Source organism: Gadus morhua, chromosome 7 (assembly GCF_902167405.1).
Source record: "Gadus morhua chromosome 7, gadMor3.0, whole genome shotgun sequence".
NCBI classification, from domain to species: domain Eukaryota; kingdom Metazoa; phylum Chordata; class Actinopteri; order Gadiformes; family Gadidae; genus Gadus; species Gadus morhua.
Window position 1 is genome coordinate 101,597 of NC_044054.1, and position 23,817 is coordinate 125,413.

Here is a 23,817-nt window from a genome sequence, read left to right on the forward strand (position 1 = left end):
CGATTGGTTGGTTAGATTGGTGGCATGGAGAGCAAATTAAAATGATTCCCGCTTAAATACGAACGTTCTAGATGTAGCCTATAAATACTCCCGCTTATCATCACTTGATATCCAAACCACTATGGCGTTTCGATCTCTGAACTGAAAAATGGTTGGTTCGTACAACACCGGGTGCCCAGTTACAGCCGCGATTAATACTTCAGCCGACATTTTGTTCAGTGAGTGAATAAAGGTAGGTAGGAACCAAAGTGCCTGCCGATGTTCCCTGGGATCCACGCAAGCGAAGAGCGTCTACATTCCGATTGGCTGTCAGTGTTTGGCCGCTGAAGCGAATAATAGTCATTTGCATAAAGTTAAAAAGTTTTCAACTTCTTTTTGACGCTCTGGTCGCTCAACTTTGGCCGCTGGTAGCGTTGGTCGCTTTGGTCGCTTTGGTCGCTCTTGCCCATAGAAAGTGAATGACTTCCGGCGATTTGGTCGCTCAATTCGCTTCTGGTGTGGATGTACAGTTAGGCAAGACGTTAGCCTAGGGCTAGTCATGGACCTACAGAGTGGCGAAGTCACGCCCCTTGCGGTAGAGCCCATGGGACCTATGAGATCGAAGATTATGAAAGGGTTACACATATGTTGTTGGTGGATTTAAATGATAATTTTTCATGCAAAGAAAACTAAACATTAAAAACTAAAAACCATTATAAGTTTGGGCATGTGGAGAGTTTCAGTTATGCCGGTGGGGAGATTGTGGGTCTTGTCCACGCCAGTCGCAGGGAGCGTGACGGCACATACGAGACGTGTAGTCTGCCTCATTGTGTTTTATCTACAGCCTTTAACTGAACTATTGTACAATAATAGAGAGAGAGAGAGAGAGAGAGAGAGAGAGAGAGAGAGAGAGAGAGAAGGAGAGAGGAGCGACAGAAAGAGAGAGAGAGAGAGAGAGAGAGAGAGAGAGAGAGAGAGAGAGAGAGAGAGAGAGAGAGAGAGAGAGAGAGAGAGAGAGAGAGAGAGACGAGAAGGAGACGGGGATGGAGAGAGACAGAGAGTGTGTATCCGGCCGTCTGTCTGTGGTTTCTTTCTACAACCGACACAGAAACACTGAGGCACCCCCCCCCCCAACCAAAACCCAGGGAGGAGGTCCAAGAATGATATCAGAAAAACATTTGTTGCTCCATCAATAATTTTTCTTAAGGCACTTATGGACTTATTATTCACTAATAAAACGAGAAATCATCGGCTGAACACACAAGAACATTCAGTTGGATCCACTGAGTTGTTTATTGCAATTATGCTTCATTAACAAATAAGACAGAAAAATAGTCCCTTACATGTACACAATAAACACGAGGACTAAAACAATAGAAGTAGCAGACTTTACAAATCATTAACAGGTGAGCACATATCTTTAATAACTGAACATGTTCTGCGGCCGCTTGGTTCCCATCAGAACACAAAAAAATCAAGATTCAGTCTTAAGTAATTTACAACATGCAACATTATCCCATAGACATCTTGGTTGATATGAATAAAACATAACATCTGCTTTAAATCAGGTTGTAAATCAGGATTAGGACAAAAAGGATGATATAAGAGCCCTTAAGACTTAAACTGGTGAAGTCTGAAAATATATAAAGATTGACCATCAATAGGTATTTTATGTACATTTCAAATAATAAATGTGCTTATCTAACTATGGGAGATCTTAAAAGCCTTTTCATGGTTTATCATGCTATACCAGAAGAGAGAGAGAGAGAGAGAGAGAGAGAGAGAGAGAGAGAGAGAGAGAGAGAGAGAGAGAGAGAGAGAGAGAGAGAGAGAGAGAGAGAGAGAGAGAGAGAGAGAGAGAGGGAGAGAGAGAGAGAGAGAGAGAGAGAGAGAGAAAGAGAGAGAGAGAGAGAGAGAGAGAGAGAGAGAGAGAGAGAGGGAGAGGGAGAGGGAGAGAGAGAGAGAGCGAGAGAGAGAGAGACCGAGAGACAGAGAGACAGAGAGAGATCTAGCAAATTTGGCCAAAAACACCCACATTTTATAAACTCCCATGTAGACCAACTACAAATATTAATGGGAGAGAGGAAAGAGAGCTCCGTCCTCGCAGGACAGTTTATTTCAGCTTGGCACAACATGAGAGAATGACATTCTACACCAGGCCTCACTGTTTGATTTTGTTTTATTTTAATATTTAACGTTTTATTTAATTATTTGTAACCTATAATGTGTTTTATGTAGCTTCTCTTTACATTCATTTAATTTTACTATAATATAAGTATTAGTTATATATGTACATAAGTACATCTGTATGTTATGATATATTGTTATTGGTTGTTATATGTACATATTGTTCTGACATTCTCTTTTGTTATTATACATAATATTTAATGCAATGCACTGTAATGCTATGGCAACACTGTTTGGTTTACCACAACAGTTATGCCAATAAAGCTTGTTGAATTGAATTGAGAGAGAGAGAGAGAGAGAGAGAGAGAGAGAGAGAGAGAGAGAGAGAGAGAGAGAGAGAGAGAGAGAGAGAGAGAGAGAGAGAGAGAGAGAGAGACACAGAGAGATAGAGAGAGAGAGAGAGAGAGAGAGAGAGAGAGAGAGAGAGAGAGAGAGAGAGAGACACACACACAGAGACACAGACACAGAGAGAGAGAGAGAGAGAGAGAGAGAGAGAGACTATAACTGCCACAGAGACACTGAGTCATCAGTCCTCAGTGTGTGTGTGTGTGTGTGTGTGTGTGTGTGTGTGTGTGTGTGTGTGTGTGTGTGTGTGTGTGTGTGTGTGTGCATGTATGCGTGTGTGTGTGTGTGTGTGTGTGTGTGTGTGTGTGTGTGTGTGTGCGTGCGTGTGTGTGCGTGTTTCACGGAGGGGCTGCACTTTTCTTTTTTACGACTTTTTTTTACCTGAGTCCCCCCCCCCCCCCCCATTTTTCTACAACTGAGGCGCGGAGTCGGAGGGGGCCCAACCGACTGAGGACCCACCTGAGGGAGACAGACACGAGAACGGCCCCCCCAGAACTGGGAGGCTCCTGCTCCCCCGCTCTCTTTCTACAACCGACACAGAGAGGCTGAGGACCGCACTAGGGGCCCCCCCCCACACTACCCCCACCCCCGGGAGGAGGTCCTCCTGGGTGAAGGAGGACCAGAAGGTGTGGAGGTGTGTCAGTGTGTCTGAGGACCCTCCTCCACCTGGGGACACTCTGTAGAAGGACAGAGAGCCAGCAGGCCGGTCCAGATACACTCCTACTCTGGTGGAGCCAGCGGGGCGGAGAGGGAGGTCTGTCTGTGTACCGTTGTACCGGGCAGAGTAACGACCACCAGAACAATAAAGAACCCAGGACTTGTTGTTCCGTCCAAGCCTGCTGTCATCACCCTCTCCTCTCCTTGTGATTCCTCTGTATGTCACTCCTATACCAACCACTCCTCCCCTCTCTACCTCCCAGTAACAGCGGCCAGTCAGAGCCTCTCTACCCAACACCTGGGGCCGGGGGTCAAATCTGTCTGGGTGATCCGGATACGACTGGTCCTCTCCAACCCCCATCACCTTCCTGTTGTCCTCAGACAGAGAGAGTTCTCTGTAGGCCGTGTTGGGGTCCAGTGTGAGGTCACAGGCATCTGAGGGAGAACCAGACATGATGAGCTGCTGAACCGCTCTTCATCCTCATCATCATCATCATCATCACTAGGACTGTTCTCCTGCGCTTTGTGTACATATACATAGATATGAACACATACATACATATACATATGTACACATACATAGATACACACACCTCAGCAATAACGTTCTGAAAACATCAATAACAATGTTATGAATACATCAACAACAACAACATTATGAAAACATCAACAACAGTGTTATGAATACACTCATTCATCACTAGTACTGTTCTCCTGAACATGACATGTGGGGAGGGGGGGTCATGTGATGATAGTTACACTATTGCTTCAGACTCCCCCTCCCCCTCCTCAGCCCCCCTCCCCCTCACCGCCCCCCGTAGCCCCCCTCCCCCTCCTCAGCCCCAAGCAGGTACAAGCAGGTACAAAGGTACAAACATAATATATCAATGTAATACCTGTTGGGTTTAATACAAGCAGGTTTAATTGTGATGGTGGACAGTATTAATAAAGGTAAGATACATGATGTCAGCCATCTTCTTCATTCCCAGTAGGATCTGATCTAACTTCCTGCTGTGTGGATGGACTTTCCATCTCAATAGTGAGTGTGTGATGTAATGAATCAAACAGACACTAACACTTCTTTAGAGCTGGTTTCAGCCTCCACACTCCACCGTGCTCCACACTGGGGGGGAATCAAAGTGAGAGCAGCATGTTGAAACATTCACCTTCATCATCTGCCGTCTCATTACGTTCTACACTACATGAGTTACAGCTGCCTCTTCAAACCACTTCATCTAGCAGCAGCATGAATCCTTGTAGGAGACTTTGTCCCTGAGCGGTGAGCTTTCCTCTCCATACCTGAGAGTGTCCAGTCTCCAGCGTGGATCCTCCAGTCCTGCAGAGAGCAGCGCAGCTCCAGAGTCTCCTGGGTGATTGTAGCTCAGGTCCAGCTCTCTCAGATGGGAGGGGTTGGAGCTCAGAGCTGAGGCCAGAGAAGCACAGCCTTCCTGTGTGACCAGGCAGCCAGACAAGCTACACACACACACACACACACACACACACACACACACACACACACACACACACACACACACACACACACACACACACACACACACACACACACAATTTATTGTATCTGCTTGAGACTAGTTTGTACTAAAGTAACCACATTTATAAAGTGTATTCATTCCATTTGGAGGACAAGCTTTATTGATACTTCATTGAGACAAAGCTGTGTCACCCTGAGAGTCTGAGAACAGGAAGAGGAAGTGGGGAGATGACATCATCACAGACAGCAGAAGTTCCTTCACTTGGATGTGAAACAGCATCTAAAACAAATGCTCCTTTCTCAATAGCTACACCTTAATGAGATATTGTTCAGTTAGTGAGGAGAAGTTCGCTATGTTTGGTACGCTACGACCGTTTCTTCACAGGTTCTAACATTGTGGAGAACCAGGGAGTGTTTTGTCAGCAGGAATAAGAGCAACAGAAATGCATCAGGCAGGAGCAGCACTTGCTGAAAGCTAGAATAACCAGTTTGAAGAAGAGGCTGATAACTGACCTGAGAGTTTGCAGTGTACAGTGTGGACTCCCAAGTCCAGCAGAGAGCAGCTTCACTCCTGAATCCTGCAGATCATTGGTACCCAGGTCCAGCTCTCTCAGACTACAGGAGTTGGAGCTGAGAACTGAGGCCAGAGCTTCACAGCATCTCTCTGACAGATGACAGGCATTGAGCCTTCACACACAATAAACACAACCTGTTAGGAACTGTAGTTAAATTATAAGAGAATTATGAATTATTTAAATACATGAAATAATACATAATATAAATAACCTGGATCTTAAATATTAAGAAAAAGATTTCACACAGATGTTAAATGATCAAACAAAAATTATCATTATACTTCACTTAAAAATACAGTTTTATTAATAGCTTGTTATTAAACTTCATGAAACAAGTCTAAACCGCACTTTACTGTCTGACTGAATAGAATGTTACACAACATACACATTATAGCATCATTAACAAACTAAGAATATAATGTGCACCTAAACTGTCATGCCAACAAAAATGTACATTTATTTACTTATTCTTATGAAAACAATGTATTTATGACCTAACCTTTTTGGATGTAAATCTGTTAAATGTCTTCTGATATTGAACCTTTTGGTGTTACTGTTTGACCATTGGATAAAACTGACCTGAGAGTTTCCAGTGTACAGTGTGGACTCCCCAGTCCAGCAGAGAGCAGCTTCACTCCTGAATCCTCCAGATCATTGGTACTCAGGTCCAGCTCTCTCAGACTAGAGGAGTCTGAAATGAGAACTGAGGCCAGAGCTTCACAGCATCTCTCTGACAGATGACAGCCATTCAGGCTGCACACACAATAAACAGAACACGTTAAAGTAACTTAGATCTTTTACATTTAACATGAGGACTTGTGTTGAAAATCTTTAATTAGAGATGTTTTATTAATTTAACTAATACATACATTAAATCCTTATGTTTATTCAATATTGGAGTTTTTTGTAGTGTTTGAGACTCGTATAGTATTTTAATTATGTATTTTTTGTATTGTATTGTAATACATGTTTTAGTTCATCTACAGAGATGTCTTGTTTATTAGGGTTAGAACCAGCGGCGGTTACAAGGGGAGGGGGCTAGCGGGGGCTTGAGCTCCCCCTGAAAAAGGCTAAGCCCCCTCCAAGCCCCCCCTCCCAAAACCCCAAGTCATTTTGTTATGAAAAATATTTAATTTAATTTAAAAATATGTTTTTAATAATAATGTGGCGAGAAGCACGGGAACGACCAGACAGGAGCCCATGTTATAAGAGTCTGACACTCTTGTGTCCCATTATCCACACCACCCTGAGAGAGACTTTATGTAAACACACACACACACCTGAAACACACATCCTATCGCCCACAACCACGACTGCCTCGGTGCCGCCGACCCTCCCAGGATTCATTGCGGCACATTGCATGGCGACCACGGTCGTGATCGGCACAATAATATATATAAATAATAATAATAAATATATATATTTATATTAGTGCTGTCAGTTAAACGCGTTTTTAACGGCGTTAAAGCAAACCAATTTTAACGGCGTTAATTTTTTTATCGCGAGATTAACGCAATTATTATTTTTTTCTTTTTTTTTTCTTTGCCTCAAAACAAAGAAGTAGTAGCCTGACTGCTATGTTCATCGTTTAATTGCACTACAGGCTTTTTTTTTGTATCGTCCTGTTTTGATCAGTATAAGCCAATGTTGTTATCAATAAAAAAACATTTTCACAAGGCAAGCCGATGCACTTCTCCATGTTGATAAGAGCATTAAAATTAGAAAAATTAATGGGACGAAGAAATCAAGGGATATTTAGCACAGATAAAAAAAAGTGATTAATCGTGAGTTAACTATGACATTAATGTGATTAAATCGCATAATGAATTAAATATTTTAATCGCTTGACAGCACTAATTTATAAATATGAAGACATCGGACTGACTTATATCTAACAAAACTGAACTATGAAATCACATTTTTTATTTGTGTAAATGATGATGAACGTTGCTGCTTGTTTTGTGATTTGATTGGTTGATTCGTATCCTATTGTAGTGTGTAGTAATATTTGTTACGTCAAAATGTATCAGGCCCTGCTATAAACAATCTAGCCCCCCGTAGCTCCCGCAATCATAATTCTTTGGTGACGCATTGGTTACAACTGATAAGTAAAAGTTTGACTATCATTTAGCTGGGCGATCTACAGAGAATAAAGTACTCTCCTCCTTTGACTCTTTCCTCTCTATCCTTTTTCCCGCTCGCTCGTGAACTCTCAGCCTTCCCCCAGATGACCCTGAAGTCTCTGTATCAACCCAACCTATTGGTTAAACCAAAAGCATCCATATGACCAAACTACTGATCAAGGTAAGGTTTAAATATTGGGTTACCTTTTATTAATAATAAAGGTATATTTATTAATGTATCCTTCATATCACTAATTATTTATTCATACATATAGCTACATACTTAAATACAGCTGTAATCAACTATTAATAAACATTATTACAACAATATTAATTCTTGGCTTTCCTTATTTCATTATAAATAGAGCTTTTGAGTTTGATTTTTCAACCTGGTTGCACAATATAACGTTGTCTATATTGAGATACATTCTACTATTGTATATTATATATATATATATTAGAGCTGTCAGTTAAACGCGTTATTAACGGCGTTAATGCAAACCAATTTTAACGGCGTTATTTTTTTTAACGCGCGATTAACGCACATTAATATTATTTTTTTTTTTTGGGCTCAACCTGGTTGCACAATATAACGTTGTCTATATTGAGATACATTCTACTATTGTATATTATCTATATATATATTAGAGCTGTCAGTTAAACGCCTTATTAACAGCGTTAACGCAAACCAATTTTAACAGCGTTATTTTTTTTAACGTGTGATTAAAGCACATTATTATTTTTACTTTCTTTTTTTTGGGCTCAAAAAAAAGAAGCAGTAGCCTGACTGCTATGTTCAAGGCATATCTTTGTATGTTCATCGTTTAATTGCATTAAAGGCTTTTTTTTTGTACCGTCCTGTTTTGATCAGTATATGCCAATGTTGTTATCAATAAAAAAACATTTGCACAAGGCAAGCCGATGCACTTCTCCATGTTGATAAGAGAATTAAAATGAGAAAAATTAATGGGACAAAGAATTCAAGGGATATTTAGCATAGAAAAGAAATATATGATTAATCGCGATTAATCGTGAGTTAACTATTGCATTAATGCGATTAATCATGATTAAATATTTTAATCGCTTGACAGCCCTAATATATATATCTATATATATATATATATATATATGTATATATTGTATATTGTGTTGTGTGTATTATGATATATGTTATCAGTGAACCTACAGAGAAGTTTTGGAGGCTTTGACCACTGGCAGCAGCCGCAGTAGACCCTCCTCTGAAGCACAGTATTTCTTCAGGTCAAACACGTCCAGCTCCTCTTCTGATGACAGTAAGATGAAGACCAGAGCTGACCACTGAGCAGGAGAGAGATATTCTTCAGAGATAATTCCTGATATCATGTACTGTTGGATCTCCTCCACTAGAGAAGGGTCGTTCAGCTCATTCAGACAGTGGAACAGATTGATGCTTCTCTCTGGACAGAGATCTCCATCTAACTTCTCCTTGATGTAAGACACTGTTTTTGCATTGGTCAGTGAGCTAGTTCCTGTCTGTCCTAGCAGACCTCGTAGGACAATCTGATTGGTCTCCAGAGAGAGGCCCAGGAGGAATCGGAGGAACAAGTCCAGTTGTCCGTTCTCACTCTGCAAGGCCTTGTCCACAGCACTCTGGTAGAGGAGGAGGAGTTTATCTTCCCCAGAGGTGGGTGGTTCTTCTGAGAGCAGATTGACACCATCGTTTATGAAGGTCAGAAAGACATAAAGGGCAGCCAGAAACTCCTGGAGGCTCAGATGGACAAAGCAGAACACCTTGTCCTGGTACAGCCCTGACTCCTCTTTAAAGATCTGGGTAATCACTACTGAGTACACTGAGGCTTCTTTGATATCGATTTTACACTCTGCCAGGTCTGCCTTGTAGAAGATCAGGTGGCCTTTCTCCAGCTGGTTAAAAGCAAGTTTTCCCAAAGAAACAATGATCTCCCAGCTCTCTGAATTCCAGTCTGGATCTGAATCAGCATTCCGACGATACTTCCTGTCCTCCTGTATGAACTGAACCCTCAGGAAGTGGCTGTACATCTGAGTCAAGGTCTTGGGCGTCTCTTTTCTTATCTGGGATTCGAAGAAGTCCCCCAGAACTGTAGCAGTGATCCAACAGAAGACTGGGATGTGACACATGATGTGGAGGCTTCGTGATTTCTTTATGTGGGAGATGATTGTGCTGGCCAGCTTCTCGTCTCTGAATCTCTTCCTGAAGAAATCCTCCTTCTGTTGGTTGGTGAACCCTCTCACCTCTGTCACCATGTGAACACACTCATCAGGGATCCTATTGGCTGCCGCAGGGCGTGTGGTTATCCAGATGCAAGCAGAGGGAAGCAGGTCGCCCCTGATGAGGTTTGTCAGCAGCACGTCCAACGAGGTGGACTCTGTGACATCAGTCAAGATCGGGGTGGACTGGAAATCCAGATGAAATCGACACTCATCCAGGCCATCTAAGATGAAGACAACTTTGAACCCGTCGTATCTGCAGATTCCAGCATTTTTGGTCTCATAAAAGAAGAGATTAAGAAGTTCCACTAAGCTAAACTCTTTCTTTTTTAGTGAATTCAGCTCTCTGAAAGTTAAGAGAAACGTGAAGTTTATGTCTTTGTTGGCGTTGCCTTCAGCCCAGTCCAAAGTGAACTTATTTGTTAAGATGGTTTTACCAATGCCAGCCACTCCAGTTGTCAAAATTGTCCTGTTGGGTATATCTTGTCCAGGGAAGGGTTTAAAGATGTCTCCACATTTGATTGGTGTTTCCACCATGGCTGGTTTCCTGGAAGCTGTTTCAATCAGTCTGACCTCATGTTCCTTGTTGACCTCTCCACTGCCTCTCTTTGTAATGAAGAGCTCTGTGTAGATGTCATTCAGAGGTGTTGAATGTCCTGCTTTAGCGATTCCCTCAAACACACGACGTAACTTCTCCTTTAAAAGAGACTTGATTTTTTTTTGGCACTCGTCAGCAGCAGATCCTAAATGAGAAATGAACAGAAGACATCAGTTAGTGGATGCTGGCATCACTGGGAACCAGGGATTGAAATTAACGACGTCCCGTCGTCCCGGCGACGTAATTAATTGTCATCGGGAGGATTTTTATTCTCTCTCGGGTCGACCTCGGGACGAAGAGAATTTTGCGGGCACTGACTTCATTTTTTCAACACTTTCTGCGAACCAGAACGTGTTCGCGATCGGTGGAAAATACTTATTTAACGGAAAGGGCTTCGTTCAATTGGCTGGCGCCCTCGCGTTTGTGTTGTTCAGTGAGACAGAGGGGGTAAAATCCCCCGTTTGTCATGGCACAGGCTTTCTTGGTTCACCGGAGAAGGCTGGGCTGCGCACGGAGTCTAGAAAAAAAAAGTGGACCGGCCCACCGGGAGACTTCCCGATCTCCAGCCTATGCTGCAGAGCGAATTTAAACCGCTAACCGCTATATATATATATATATATATATATATATATATATTTCACATTATTCGCAATTATTACACGGCTAAGTATAATCATGAGTACAATTGACCGCTGTCAAGGAAAACAACAGATTTTTTCGCCTCTAATGAAGTCTTTGGTATCACTCCGCAAGTACCGGTAACTTGTCAACCCCAGTGTCTTCGGTTGCTAAGCGACTTCAACGTCTCTGGCGGACTATTTCTCTGCCGATCAACTCTACGAATGCCAGTATCAAATAAATTGTAAAAAGTCACACCATGTGAAGTTATTTTTTCGTTTTGGCAAGTAGCCGTGTAGTAAGCGGGATATGTAGAGAACATCGCCGGTCATGATCGAAAATAAGCCCCTTCAGGGCGAAGCAAGTTCGCCCTGTCTGGGCTTATTTTCCCGATAATTACCGGCGTTCTATACATTATCCCTAACATATCCTGCTGCTTCGGGTTTCGGGAATCCGCTGTCAGGGCTTGTGTATGATACGCAGGTTTATCAAATAAGTGGTAGTGTACCCGCGCACCATTGGCATGTATGCGCGCTTGTCTCTGTGTGTGCGCTTGTCTCTGTGTGCGTGTGTGAACGAGAATGACAGGGAAAAAGATTGCTACGCGGAGATGAACGAACAGAACGATATTTATATTTCAAAATCGCTAAAACATTTTTTAAAATAAAAGCATTGTTCTATGTATGGGAAACACTGCTACCGAATATTTTTATGAATGAAGACACCCGCATGCAAGAATGAGTTCAAGTCTGAGTGTAGGCTACAAGCGTGATTAACTATTTACAAGTGCAAAAACGCAACATATTATTTATTTTGCTGACCACTTCCTTTTTATCCCGACAAAAGCCTCGTAAGGACAATTCCTCTGGTCTCCTCGTAGATCGCCCTATCTTTCTTTGTTTAATGCGACTGCATCACCTTATCTTACATGATCAGCTGCTCGCGGATTCCTTCCTTTTCAATTAGAACTGCTCATGATGATATGCTGCGTTGTCTCTTTGCAGACAGCGCAACACCTCTACCCAAGTCCCCCCTGGAACCGCGGAGCCGTCGCATTTACATCAGAATGAAACCCAATAAACCGCCAATGTGTGTAGGGCCCGGGAGGGTAAATTGGGGTTCTAGCTCAAGCAGGCAGTTTACCTCGGGCAGTGTAGACGTGCGGACCGTGCCGCGAAAAAGGCGTGCATAAGATGGTATATTAGGTAGTCTCGCACTGCTCGAGCGGCAAGCAGTGCGAGAGCCTGCTGCTCTGCGATCACGAAAACTGTGGTCTCGTAGACCACAGTTCTGTGACTGAGGGTGTTGCATGTCATCTGGAAATAAATATATTATTTCATCAACATAATGTATTGTGTTTTCATTATATTATCAGTACGTAACAACTCAAAATGTAAAAAATATTTATGGGAAAAATTCGGGACGATTCGGGACGGTTCTAAATGTTTTTCAGGACGTTTCCGGGACGGTGGTGGAAAAAAGTAAATTTTAAACCCTGCTGGGAACATGTCAATATTTCCTTTTGAATTATCAACTTTATGATATTTAGTGGCTTCATAACTTGTGGTTGGAGAAGCTGGTCGTGACAAAGACTGAATGTCACAGATTCAAAATGTTCATGACTATTTCCTTTTTTCCACAGCAATAAGATTGGTCTAATGGTAGTAATAATGATAGTGAATCGGTGTAAAATGACATGCTGATATAACAAGATGGTGTTGTATCTCTTCCACTGAGTTATTCTGCTGTTGATCTGCGGTTTATGTTCAATATTATTAATAACATTAATAATAATAATAATTTAATTGAATAACATTTTATTTCAAGGCACTTTTCTTGACACCCAAGGTCACCTTACAATTCATAAAACACCAAAAATCAAGTCAAGAGTCAAAAACCGCAAGAGCTGCATCACCAACAGCATGATCAAAACGAGACATAAGACCCAAGTAGGGGGGGAAAGAACGGCAGTGAGGAGACCCAGGTAGGAGGGGGTAAGAACAGCAGTGAGGAGACCCAGGTAGGAGGGGGTAAGAACAGCAGTGAGGAAACCCAGGTAGGAGGGGGTAAGAACAGTGAGGAGACCCAGGTAGGAGGGGGTAAGAACAGCAGTGAGGAGACCCAGGTAGGAGGGGGTAAGAACCGCAGTGAGGAAACCCAGGTAGGAGGGGGTAAGAACAGCAGCACAACGGGGATACGAGGGGAACCCATGGTAGGGGGTCATTACAGCGAGCAGGCCAGTGGGAACACATGTGTTTAGAGAATAGTTTGATGTTGTCAGGGTGTCTCTTTCAGTTCAGCTCAGAGCCCTAGCACCCACGGTGCGGAGAGCCCTAGCACCCACGGTGCGGAGAGCCCTAGCACCCATGGTGCTCAGAGCCCTAGCACCCACGGTGCTGAGAGCCCTAGCACCCATGTTGCTGAGGCTGGGATCGGGACAGTGGAGACCAGCTGAGGATGACGAAGGGAGCGGCAGGGCCTGTCCTCCTGGAGGAGGTCGGGGAGATGAGTGGGGGCCACGTTGTGGAGGGCTATGCCGGTGAGCAGAAGGGTTTTAAGGTCAATCCAGTGTTGGACAGGGAGCCAGTGTAGTTGGACGAGAATGGGGGTGATGTGGTCGGATTTGGTGCTGGTAATGATGATGTTTAACATTCTTTAACCTGATACACCACAATAACCCTACATATCTGGATCAAACCATTTAACCTGATACCCCCACAATAACCCTGCATATCTGGATCAAACCATTAAACCAGATACCCCCACTATAACCCTAAATATCTGGATCAAACCATTAAACCTAATACCCCAACTATAACCCTACATATCTGGATCAAATTAATTTAAGACTAATTTAATTCCACATTGAAGTTTGAAATGCATGAGTCTCACATTGGGCCCTATCTTGCACCCAGCGCAATTTACTTTCTACACAACGCATGTATCGTTGCTAGTTTGCACCCGGCGCAAAGCTGATTTCCCCCCACAGCAGACTCTCGCCACTAAACTAACGCCCTCAAAGGCTTGTCGGCGAAAAGCAGAGGCGTTTTCTGACGCAAATGATACATGGTGCTATCTTACAGATCGATAAAGCAGTTGTGCAACTGACCAAAAAAATTCTGGTTTAAGTGCCCTAGCGGATAGGGGAGTTGGTGTTGCTATTTTGACGTGCCTAGGCAGGTCGGAACTGTAACATAAGCTTACACACACGTAGGCTATACACGACAAACATGCAAACAATTAGCCGATTCAGACCATTAAGACCCTGCCAAAGACTCGTAAGACCTGTTTTGTTTGGATACGGTTGATAACGCTGGTATAGCATCAGCTTGGATCTGTTGATGGGCAAACAAAATGTCATGACCGTACGTCACAAGGCTGAGTAGTTATGCTTCATTAAAGTTTTCAATTGATCGCTTTAGCGGCCCCTATAGTCCTATTTTGATGAACTTTAGCCTGGTTAACCTTGACCTGTGCTTCTTTAAATACACCAAGTTTGGTGATGATTGACTCAAGTAACCCCGCCTTTAGTCACCTATCTTTCATTGGGCTAATTTGGACGTCCAGCCGACATTTTGATCCAAGGTTTCCTTGGATCATTTGCTGAACACGAAGAGATACAAATGTCTACAGCATTTCATGACGGTAGAAGAAAAAGGTCAGATAATATGTCAGTCCGAAGTCTGCATATTCAGTTAATTGATATAGCTCGCCCTATCGCCCGTTCTGGGTACAATTTGGAGAGTTGGCATTTTCAGTTAATTGTTTTACCGCTCCCAATAGCCCGACATGGATAAAATTCCGAAGGGTTCATCTTGACCCATGTGCCTTTGAGTACACCAAGTTGGATTAGCATTGGTTTAAGTTAACCTTGCCTTTTGGCATTGACGTAATTCTGGACGATTTTCAGCCTCTGGCGACCATGTTGTTTTGTCTATCAACTTTAATTTACTCGAACAGTTGGAACTTAGGTCCCCAACAGCCACTAGGTTGGTTCCACTCAAAACAAACATTCCTTCTATGAAATGTGGTGCCACGTACCACGATGCCACGCCCTAACTGAAAATATGTTGACTCTGTCTGGTTCAGAATTTGATTCTGAACAACTTTTGTGTTTGACTCAAGATGGTAGGAGTCCATTTTGATGTAGATATAAGCCTTTAAGTCTTTACACGTTTTAAACTACACCCTTTTTAGAAGTCAATGGCTCCTGGGCGCATTAGTTTTTTTATTGTACAGACTTTGCTGAAAGGGACTCTTACCTTTGTTGCATTTGAGAATTACAGCACATTCAAATCATCCCGCCTTCCTCCAATGCCCCACCCCCTAAGCGTTATTTACAAAACTAAGCGTTATTTTTTAGAGTACTGTAACGACCTCGCCGGTGACATAATGATGTCGAGTCATTAGTAGTTGAAGGTAGTTTTAATGAACCAAAACCAGGTCACTGAAACCCGTAACATTGTAACCAACGGCAGAAAACCGACACAAAACAAACCCCGGTTACCCCGGCAACCCCCAACACGGTCTCACTCGCGTGCAGGCCCCCACCCTCCTGTTCTTCCAAGGCCCTCCCCCAGCTGACCTAATGATTCGCCCCCACGCTGATTGACAAGAAGAACATTACAATACATGCACATAGAACAACTGGCATAGCGGACAACGAAATATAATGTATCACATAACACACAAACTATTTAACTGTCCCAGGGTCGCTACAGTACAAAAGTTCTAGACTCCCATGGGTTATCGGTTATGTTTAGACTCCCAGGGGTCATAATATCTACCAGGGGTCTAGTAAACAAGAAATTTAGCAGGTGGCTCACTGTAATTTTATGGGCTTCGTGTGATACCGTTTTGAGGCCCCATGTTGAAGGACAGTGGTCCCACTGAGTATAAGAAAGGTGTATGAGCATTACAAACAGAGTAGCGGGACAACGTAGCGTCTGAGGCCGAAATGGGTCCCCTAATCGGACTGAATGGTGCGGTTGGGTGCCAACGGTCTGGAGGTCTTCCTGTAGCTCCAGAGTAGCGGGACAACGTCGCGTCTGAGTCCGAAATGGGTCCCGTAATCGGACTGAGTGGTGCGGTTGGGTGCCAACGGTCTGGAGGTCTTCCTGTAGCTCCAGAGTAGCGGGACAACGTCGCGTCTGAGTCCGAAATGGGTCCCGTAATCGGGCTGAGTGGTGCGGTTGGGTGCCAACGGTCTGGAGGTCTTCCTGTAGCTCCAGAGTAGCGGGACAACGTCGCGTCTGAGTCCGAAATGGGTCCCGTAATCGGACTGAGTGGTGCGGTTGGGTGCCAACGGTCTGGAGGTCTTCCCGGAGCTCCAGAGTAGCGGGACAACTTCGCGTCTGAGTCCGAAACGGGTCCCCTAATCGGACTAAGTGGTGCGGTTGGTTGCCAACGGTCTGGAGGTCCTGAGAATCATCCAGGGGAGCGGGACCACTTGGCTTCTGAGGCCGAATCGGGTCCCCTTGTCGGACTGAATGGTGCAGTTGGTGGCCAACAGTCTGGAGGTCTTCCTGAGGCTCCAGAGGAGGGTAACTCTGTGAGTCTGAGTCCGAGATGAGTCCCCTAATCGGACTGAATGGTGCAGTTTCAGTACGCCGTGGACCACTTTGGTCTGCCATCGTCAGTCGCTACTAGGGATGGGCATAATTAATCGATGCTCGATAATTGATCGTTAAGAAATGCGTCGATCAATTTATATTGTTATCGATCAAAAGGACGGAGAAATAACAAATCTAACCACCAGGGCGCGATGTTTTATTATTTCTAAGGACAAAAACGTAACAGCCAAATGAGCGGCAGTTGACTTGTGACGCAGCTCATTTGGAAACTTGCCAGCAAAGCAAGATTAGCCTAAACATGAAGCGGTCCAAGCGAAGTGTTGCGTGGGACCACTTCGATTTAAAAAACGGAGACGTTCACTGTACACACTGTGATGCCGTGTACAAGTATAATTCCGCGACGACTACTATGATGTATCACTTGAAAAACGCACATCCGACCTTGTTGGCCGGCAGTTCATCCTCCTCTCAACCTACCATCACCTCGGTCCTAGCTAGGAGGAGCTGCGACTCACAGCGGGCAGATAAAATTACTAAAGGAATCTGCAAGTTCATTCAGACAGACATGCTGCCTATAAGTGTAGTTGAAGGCAAAGGTTTTGGGAATCTGATGGATATAATGGAACCAGCCTATCACATTCCATCACGGCGCACAGTCACCAGACTCATTGAAACGTAGTATGAAGAAAGAAAAGAGGAGTTGTTTAAAAAGTTGGCCAAAGCTGAGAGTGTTGCTCTCACGACAGACTGCTGGACAGCTTTAACAGCTGAGAGCTATATTACCATCACTTGCCACTACATCGGCGATGACTGGGAAATGAACTCGGCTGTCCTGTTAACAGAAAGCCTGCCAGGCCGTCACACAGCCGACTGTCTCGCGGAGAAATTGAATGGGGCTGTGGAGCAATGGGGAATTGAAGGCCGAGTAATCGCCTGCGTACATGATAACGCGGCCAATATAGTCGCTGCTAACCGTCCAACCAGAGTCAGCTGGGTTTCCGTTGCCTGCTTTGCCCACACCCTCCAGCTGGCCATAAATGACGGCTTTGCACTTTACCTGAATCGGGTAATCTCCGCGGCTGGCAAACTGGTTGGTCACTTTAACCACAGCACAGTTGCCAGCAAAACTCTGCAAAAAAAACAAGAACAAATGGCCCTCCCAAGCCACCGGCTTATTCAATCATGTAAAACACGTTGGAACTCGGTCTGTGAAATGTTCGATCGGCTGGTGGAGCAACGGTGGGCTGTTGCTGCTGTCCTGTCGGACCGCACCGTGACCAAGCTCCAGGACGCCAGAATCCTGGAGCTGAAAGATGAGCATTGGCGGCTGATGGAGGAAATGCAGCCTGTGCTGAGAGCACTAAAGTGTGCCACCACCGTCATGTCTGCGGAGAAGGACGTCTCCATCTCCAACACTTATCCCATCACCTTCGGACTCATCAATGCCCATCTGATGCGCAAAGAAGGAGACGGGCCCAAGGTTATCGAGTTCAAAACTAAAGTGCGGTCGTCCCTCAGCACCCGAATGAATGTAAGCTACATTTAGTTAAGTTTCAATATGCCCAATAGCAAAAATGTTACAAGTAATAAGAATTACAACATAGCCTATACTTACATGCCTCTTATTGGATAGCCTAGATACGTTTTCCATTTAGCATTATAGATGCACAATTATTTCTGATTATTGATTTCCCCGCATCATTTATTTTCAGGTTCAGTCTGCTGAATTTGTATCATCGGCCCCCATGCTTTCGAAATGCTGGACCCTCGTCACAAGCACCTGAGCTTTCTGACACCTGCACAGACAGTAGTTGCTAATGCGAAATTAGTTGAACTGGGAGAGGCAGTGGAGACAGGCCAGGAGGCTATCGAGCAGGCTGGGGGGCACGCGGACGAAGGGAGCGCAAACACTGGAGCGGCCGCAGCCGCCACACAGGCATCCGCTATGGCACTTCTACTCGGGGAGCAGTACTCCATTATACTGGACACTGGCATTGACACAGAGGTTAATAACTTTCTGAAGGATACCCCCCCACCCCTGGATTGCAACCCTGCCGACTGGTGGAAAGTGAATGGGAGGAGGTTCCCCAGGCTGTCAAAGTTAGCGCGACAGTACCTTTGCATCCCCGCAACTTCGGTCCCGTCAGAGCGGGTGTTTTCTGCTGCTGGACTGACAGTAACAAGGCTGCGTTCGCGGCTTACCCCCGAGCATGTTAACATGCTTATATTTCTAAATAAAAATATGTAGGCTGGAGTTAGACAGTAGGGACAGTCACCACCGAACGTGAGTCGCTCTTTTTGTTTTAATGTGTCGTCTCTCGCTCCGCTTTTCTTTCGGCTTGGTGCCTCTCGGAGTCGTTATTTTGTCGAAACTGTGAAATCTTAGCCTTGTATGTTCAATAAGGTATTGCTTTTAGATAGTAGTTCATTTAATTGTTTGTAAATGGGTGGCGTGGCTCATCTTTTTGTTGCGAGCCTTTGCCATTGTTCGGACTTTACGAGCGCCGCATCTATAACCTATAATGCCTGTATTTATTATTTTAAAACTGTTAAACATGTAGGTCTTCAAGTTAACTATTGTATTCATTTTGGCCCATACATTATTGTTGTAATAAAGATTTAATTGATAAAAACATTTTGTATTTTTACCAACGGGAATTTCAATATAGCCTATAGAAAAAAGTTAATGATTAATCGATAATTGATCGATAACTCTAGCGATGCTCGATCAAGGAAATTTCTTCAAATGCCCATCCCTAGTCGCTACGGTCGCTACTCGCTACTGTCTGCCGTGGAATCAAAACAAACCCTCTAGTTGAGGACGCGCCTTGATGACGCGGGCCCGAATGCGCCACAAGAAGCAGACGGAAAACCTTATATATCCATGCAGCAAACAGACAGGTCTGTTGGCCAATAAGGTCATTCGGTCCGAAGAATTTTATTTGTTGAAGTTTTCACTAAATATTATGAGAGTAAAATAATTGTTTGTTTTTACTCCTGGTGGGTCTGTCTTCCATATTAGAGTGTTATTACCTTATTAATACCAATTTAACCTTATCCAAAAAAAGTGTAAAAATGCAACAAAGGTAAGAGTCCCTTTAATGTCAGATTGAAGACATTGGTCCATAGATGATAGGTACTAAAGGATTTTTGTCTAAGTGAAATAACCTAGGATCCTTAAGGAATTTAGTCATAGGTTCTTGAGGCATATTTGTTCACCATGAGGATATGCATGTGTTAACAACCTATCATGACTCTAAGTCAAAGCGGTTATTGTCCAAACTTTGCATTTTTGGACTGCTGCTATAGCGCCACCTTTGGGCCGATCAGTGTAATATTTATTCCCTCGATCATCAGACAGATCCCGCCCTGCAGAGCGGGTTTTATAAAGAGACAAAGATCATCCACACACAGGCAGGTCAAGTTCCACCTTCTGACGATGTACCACTCAACAAGAATAAAGATTTAGTTTTACCCCTTTAGAAAAGGATGTGAGGGGTTAAGGTGAGGGTTACCAAACTATAAAAGGTATCCTGTCAAACTAGCAATAACACCATTGAGCCAAGGAATACAGCAGCACTAAGGAAAACTCCTATCTCTCAAAAAAAGTAAGTCGTATTCCATACAAATGCAATCCCGAGTGGATGATAATGAATCACTTGATCCCAGTGGATTAAAGGATAAAGAAGCTCCCCTCTGGTTAAAACAAAGCTGGCAGAAGGGTTCACGCTAGACTTCTTCTTGGGCGGGCAAATGTCCGACACTATTCCAGAATATCGGACATTTGGAATATCTTCCGGACGTTATTTACTAATAATTAAATAATCACCAAAAGTCAGCATTTAAACGAAACAAACTAAGTTGCTTCAATGAATGCCATTTATTAAATAAGCCTAGGCAAAAAAACAGCCATTCTCGGCAAAAATGATAAACAGGTAAAAAATAATTAATTCGATAATTTCAATTCTTGCAGGCTACTTTCGGCGCAACTTCATGGCATGGAAGTGCTCCGCTGCTCGCGAAAAGTTGAAGTCTTTCAACCCCGGCCCAAGGCTCGATATGCGCATCATACCTCGTCACCTTTTCTTCAGCTAGGCGGTTTCTGATAGATGTTTTAATCCTGTTTTGGAGAGAAAAGCCTCGTTCCGCAGGAACACTGGACACAGGGATTGTACTGGCGATTTTGGCCAGCTTTGCCCAGTCGGGAAAGATTTGTGCGTTCACACCAAACGCGACGGGGTGCCAAGAGCCCATACAAAGTGAACGTAGAGACGCGTATCGGGCGAATTCTTCGCGAGAGAAAACCAGTGACAAGTTTTGATTTGTCACGCCACACTTTCGCTGTGCACAGGCGAGCGCGTTCACGAGGATTTGTGCAGCGACAAACTCGCTTGAGTTGAAATATTTCAACTTTGACTTGAATTTCGCGTGACGGCAGCCAATCAGCGTTCAATAGCGTGGCAACTGAGTGACATGTATATGCATGTGCAGATGCACTGCGCGTGTTCATGAATGCACGTTCGTGTTTGCCTCCCTGGTGAGCTCGGCCAGGAATCGCTACTGGTTTTCATATGCTACTGATTAATTCATACATAAATGCGAACTTCTTTCTTTTTTTTTCCGGACATCTGGGCCGTTTACATTTTTTTATACCGGCCATGCGTGCGTGCAATCGGCCAATGTCCGGCTAATAGCCGGCTAACGTGAACACTGGCTGGCAGAGACCATTTCTTTAAAAAGTAGATTAATGGTAACAACTCACCCACACCAGGAAGAGAAGACATCAGACCCAGGGTGGAGCATAAGTGTTGGTCCCTCTTCTTCATACTATCGATCATCACGTGACTTGCTCTCTCCCCTTTACCGATCACCATGTCGATCATACGACGTGCTTGGTCTGCTTTGGTGCTCCCGGCCATCACGTAGTCCTTTTCCTCGGAACACTTGAACACTTTATGATGATAAAGGTCATCCAGGAGACCTTTGATAACTGGGTCTGAAACTCCCTTCACAAATTCAGAACGGATCCTTCGAAGCTCCTCTGGAAGAGAAATCAAAAGGCAATATGAAATGACAATGAGCAAACACGATAGTTGATTCATTAAACATTCATTAAAGTCTTTATTGGGGTAAAGATAAAGCCGTTTGTTGCACCAACTTGTTCACTCACAGCTCAAAAATGTCCCAAGGTTGTTTAAAGAACAACCTTGATAGTTCATTTAAATCTCGTTTCTAATTCAGATCAATAATTCAACTTGAGGTCACGTGACTACGAGGCGTGGCACGGTAACTTCCTCTGCAAGTGATAGACCTTAACACCTTTATTGTTGCTCTAAATATTTGTAAACACACTTCAAAGTAACGGAAAAGGTGCCTGAGATAAGGACGCGTTAATGTCAGGTGTTGGAAATCGCGAAGAGAGTAGACAAACTGTAAAGCAGCGTGATACCAGTTGACGAGCTACCAAACAAATCACGGCAGACAAAGACACACCTGGCTGGGCTGTCCACATGATCAAGGAGGTCACTGGCATTAGAGAATCGTTTAAACAAAGTTTTGATGAACTGAACGAATTGATCAATTGACTGAAAAAAGAAACACGGGCCACCTTAAAGGCCCACTATGCAACTTTTTTAAGCAAAATTACATTAATTATGCTGGTTGAGAGTTATTCTGATGGTTCTGCAACCATTTCTGGGTCGTTTGGTGGGTGTGTCATGTCACCTCTGCAAGGAAAAAGCGCATATGCAACTTGCTCTGTTCGGACCGACACAATCCGGATGTGACGCAGCGGAAGTATCCAATCGCGCCTCGAAAATGTGGTCAGATTGTAGTTTCGAAAATGCTTTACGGCACAGACACACACCCAAACATGTCACCGGCTGGATATAAACAGCCAGTTGCGAGGCAATTGTTGCATTCATCATGGATCAATCAACTGATAGCGACTGTTGGTGGAACAAAATAAGAAAAAAAAAGAAAAGGAGAAAAGAGATCAGAGACGAGTGAAAGGGGAACTATGCAAAATGTTTGGCTTGATTTACCTTAATATAACAGGCTAAGAGTCATTGCGATGGTTCTATTATACTTTTTTGTTCGATTGTTCGTGGTTTCGACTCCCCCTTGCGCGTCTTGGCGGAGAAAAGGAATATGTTTTTGCCGGCGACCCGCCGCCCACTCTCTAAAAAGAGACAGAGAAACCCAATGTCGGAGGAACAGAAGAAGAGAAAAGGGAGACTGACCGACAGAGAGGCCAGACACGAGTAAACATTGGGCAAGCTTTTCAGGAATAGCGTGAACTGAAAGAAAAAGAAGACTGCAAATCAGACGCCGACTTGGCCGTGTTGCTTTTGAAATTGAAAGTACCCTTGGGTGAACTTTGTCTTCGTGGTATTCTTGATGTTGATAGTCTCTGTACAAATGTATTTGCTCAACCATTTTGTTGTGAGCCCTGTAAAAATTGTTTTCTCGACCGTTTTGTTGTGAGCCCTGTATGTTTCTAGCTTGCTTGGTTGCAACCATATAAACACCTTTGTTTCCATGGGTGTTTTGCTGTTCGTCTGTCTCGTCCCCCAGATATAGACTGAATCCCCGAATCCAGGTTCTTGTTTATTTAGATTATTATGTTGGCCAAACCTCTTACACTGATTGTTCTGTTCAACCTAAGATAAAACAATTATAATCTAGGATATAAATTCTCCCCGTCAACCATAAAAAAGGATGGATTTATGTTTATTGCAATACAAATAAACTGTAAGAACCGCACAAAGCCACCAGATGGCAGTACCATCACACATACGAAGAGGTAGGGGTCGGGCGCTCAACACCATAGCCAGTATCTAAGAGGGAGCACGACCCAGAACAGGGGAGACACTCTAGAGGCGGAACGCTCCAGGCAGGGCATCTACAGATATCATACCGAAACTTTACCAAATAAAGTGAGTTAAAAGCGATCCTGATTCGATGACCTTTTCTAAAAGAACACGACACCTCTGTCTTCAAATTAAGAGTACCTTACCGACCCACAGTGTGTTGGCCAGTTCCTCCTGCTCTGCTTGATGCTGTACAGACTGAGCACTGGTAAACATTGACCTCTCCTGGTGTCTGTGGAGAACACACACATAGTTTTCCTGACCTGTAAACATCAGTATCAGCAGAGTCTGATAAGAACAAACCGGTCTGTTTTCATCGTCTGTTCAAAACTCCTACCTCTCCTCTCTGGAGGAGCGTCCATCTTTAAGGTCAGGAGGTCTATCCATAGACAAGTCATTCTTCATGGAGACACAGCTGGGTCCAGGGGAGTCTGCTCTCTCCTGCGTCCTTCGGAAAAACAAGAACCATCTGGAAGTTAGGATTTGTTGATGTCGTTTCATTTGATAATTTATTGCAGGACTACTCAACTACTTTCTCATGACTTTTGATTTCAATAATCTTTCTCAGCTTA

The 23,817-nt window shown here is 43.9% G+C and overlaps 1 protein-coding gene across 1 annotated transcript; it reads right to left on the bottom strand.

Moving 5' to 3' along the window:
* Positions 1–4,339: 4,339 nt before the first annotated feature.
* LOC115546577 (protein NLRC3-like) lies at positions 4,340–23,472 on the bottom strand. Its single transcript, XM_030360180.1, has 8 exons — positions 23,392–23,472; positions 21,136–21,414; positions 17,431–17,444; positions 8,545–10,310; positions 5,815–5,988; positions 5,174–5,347; positions 4,468–4,641; positions 4,340–4,343 (listed from the first exon to the last, which is right to left on the bottom strand). Exons 1-8 carry the CDS (start codon positions 23,459–23,461, stop codon positions 4,340–4,342), a joined length of 2,655 nt encoding a protein of 884 aa, XP_030216040.1. The 5' UTR covers positions 23,462–23,472.
* Between the last annotated feature and the right edge of the window lie 345 nt (positions 23,473–23,817).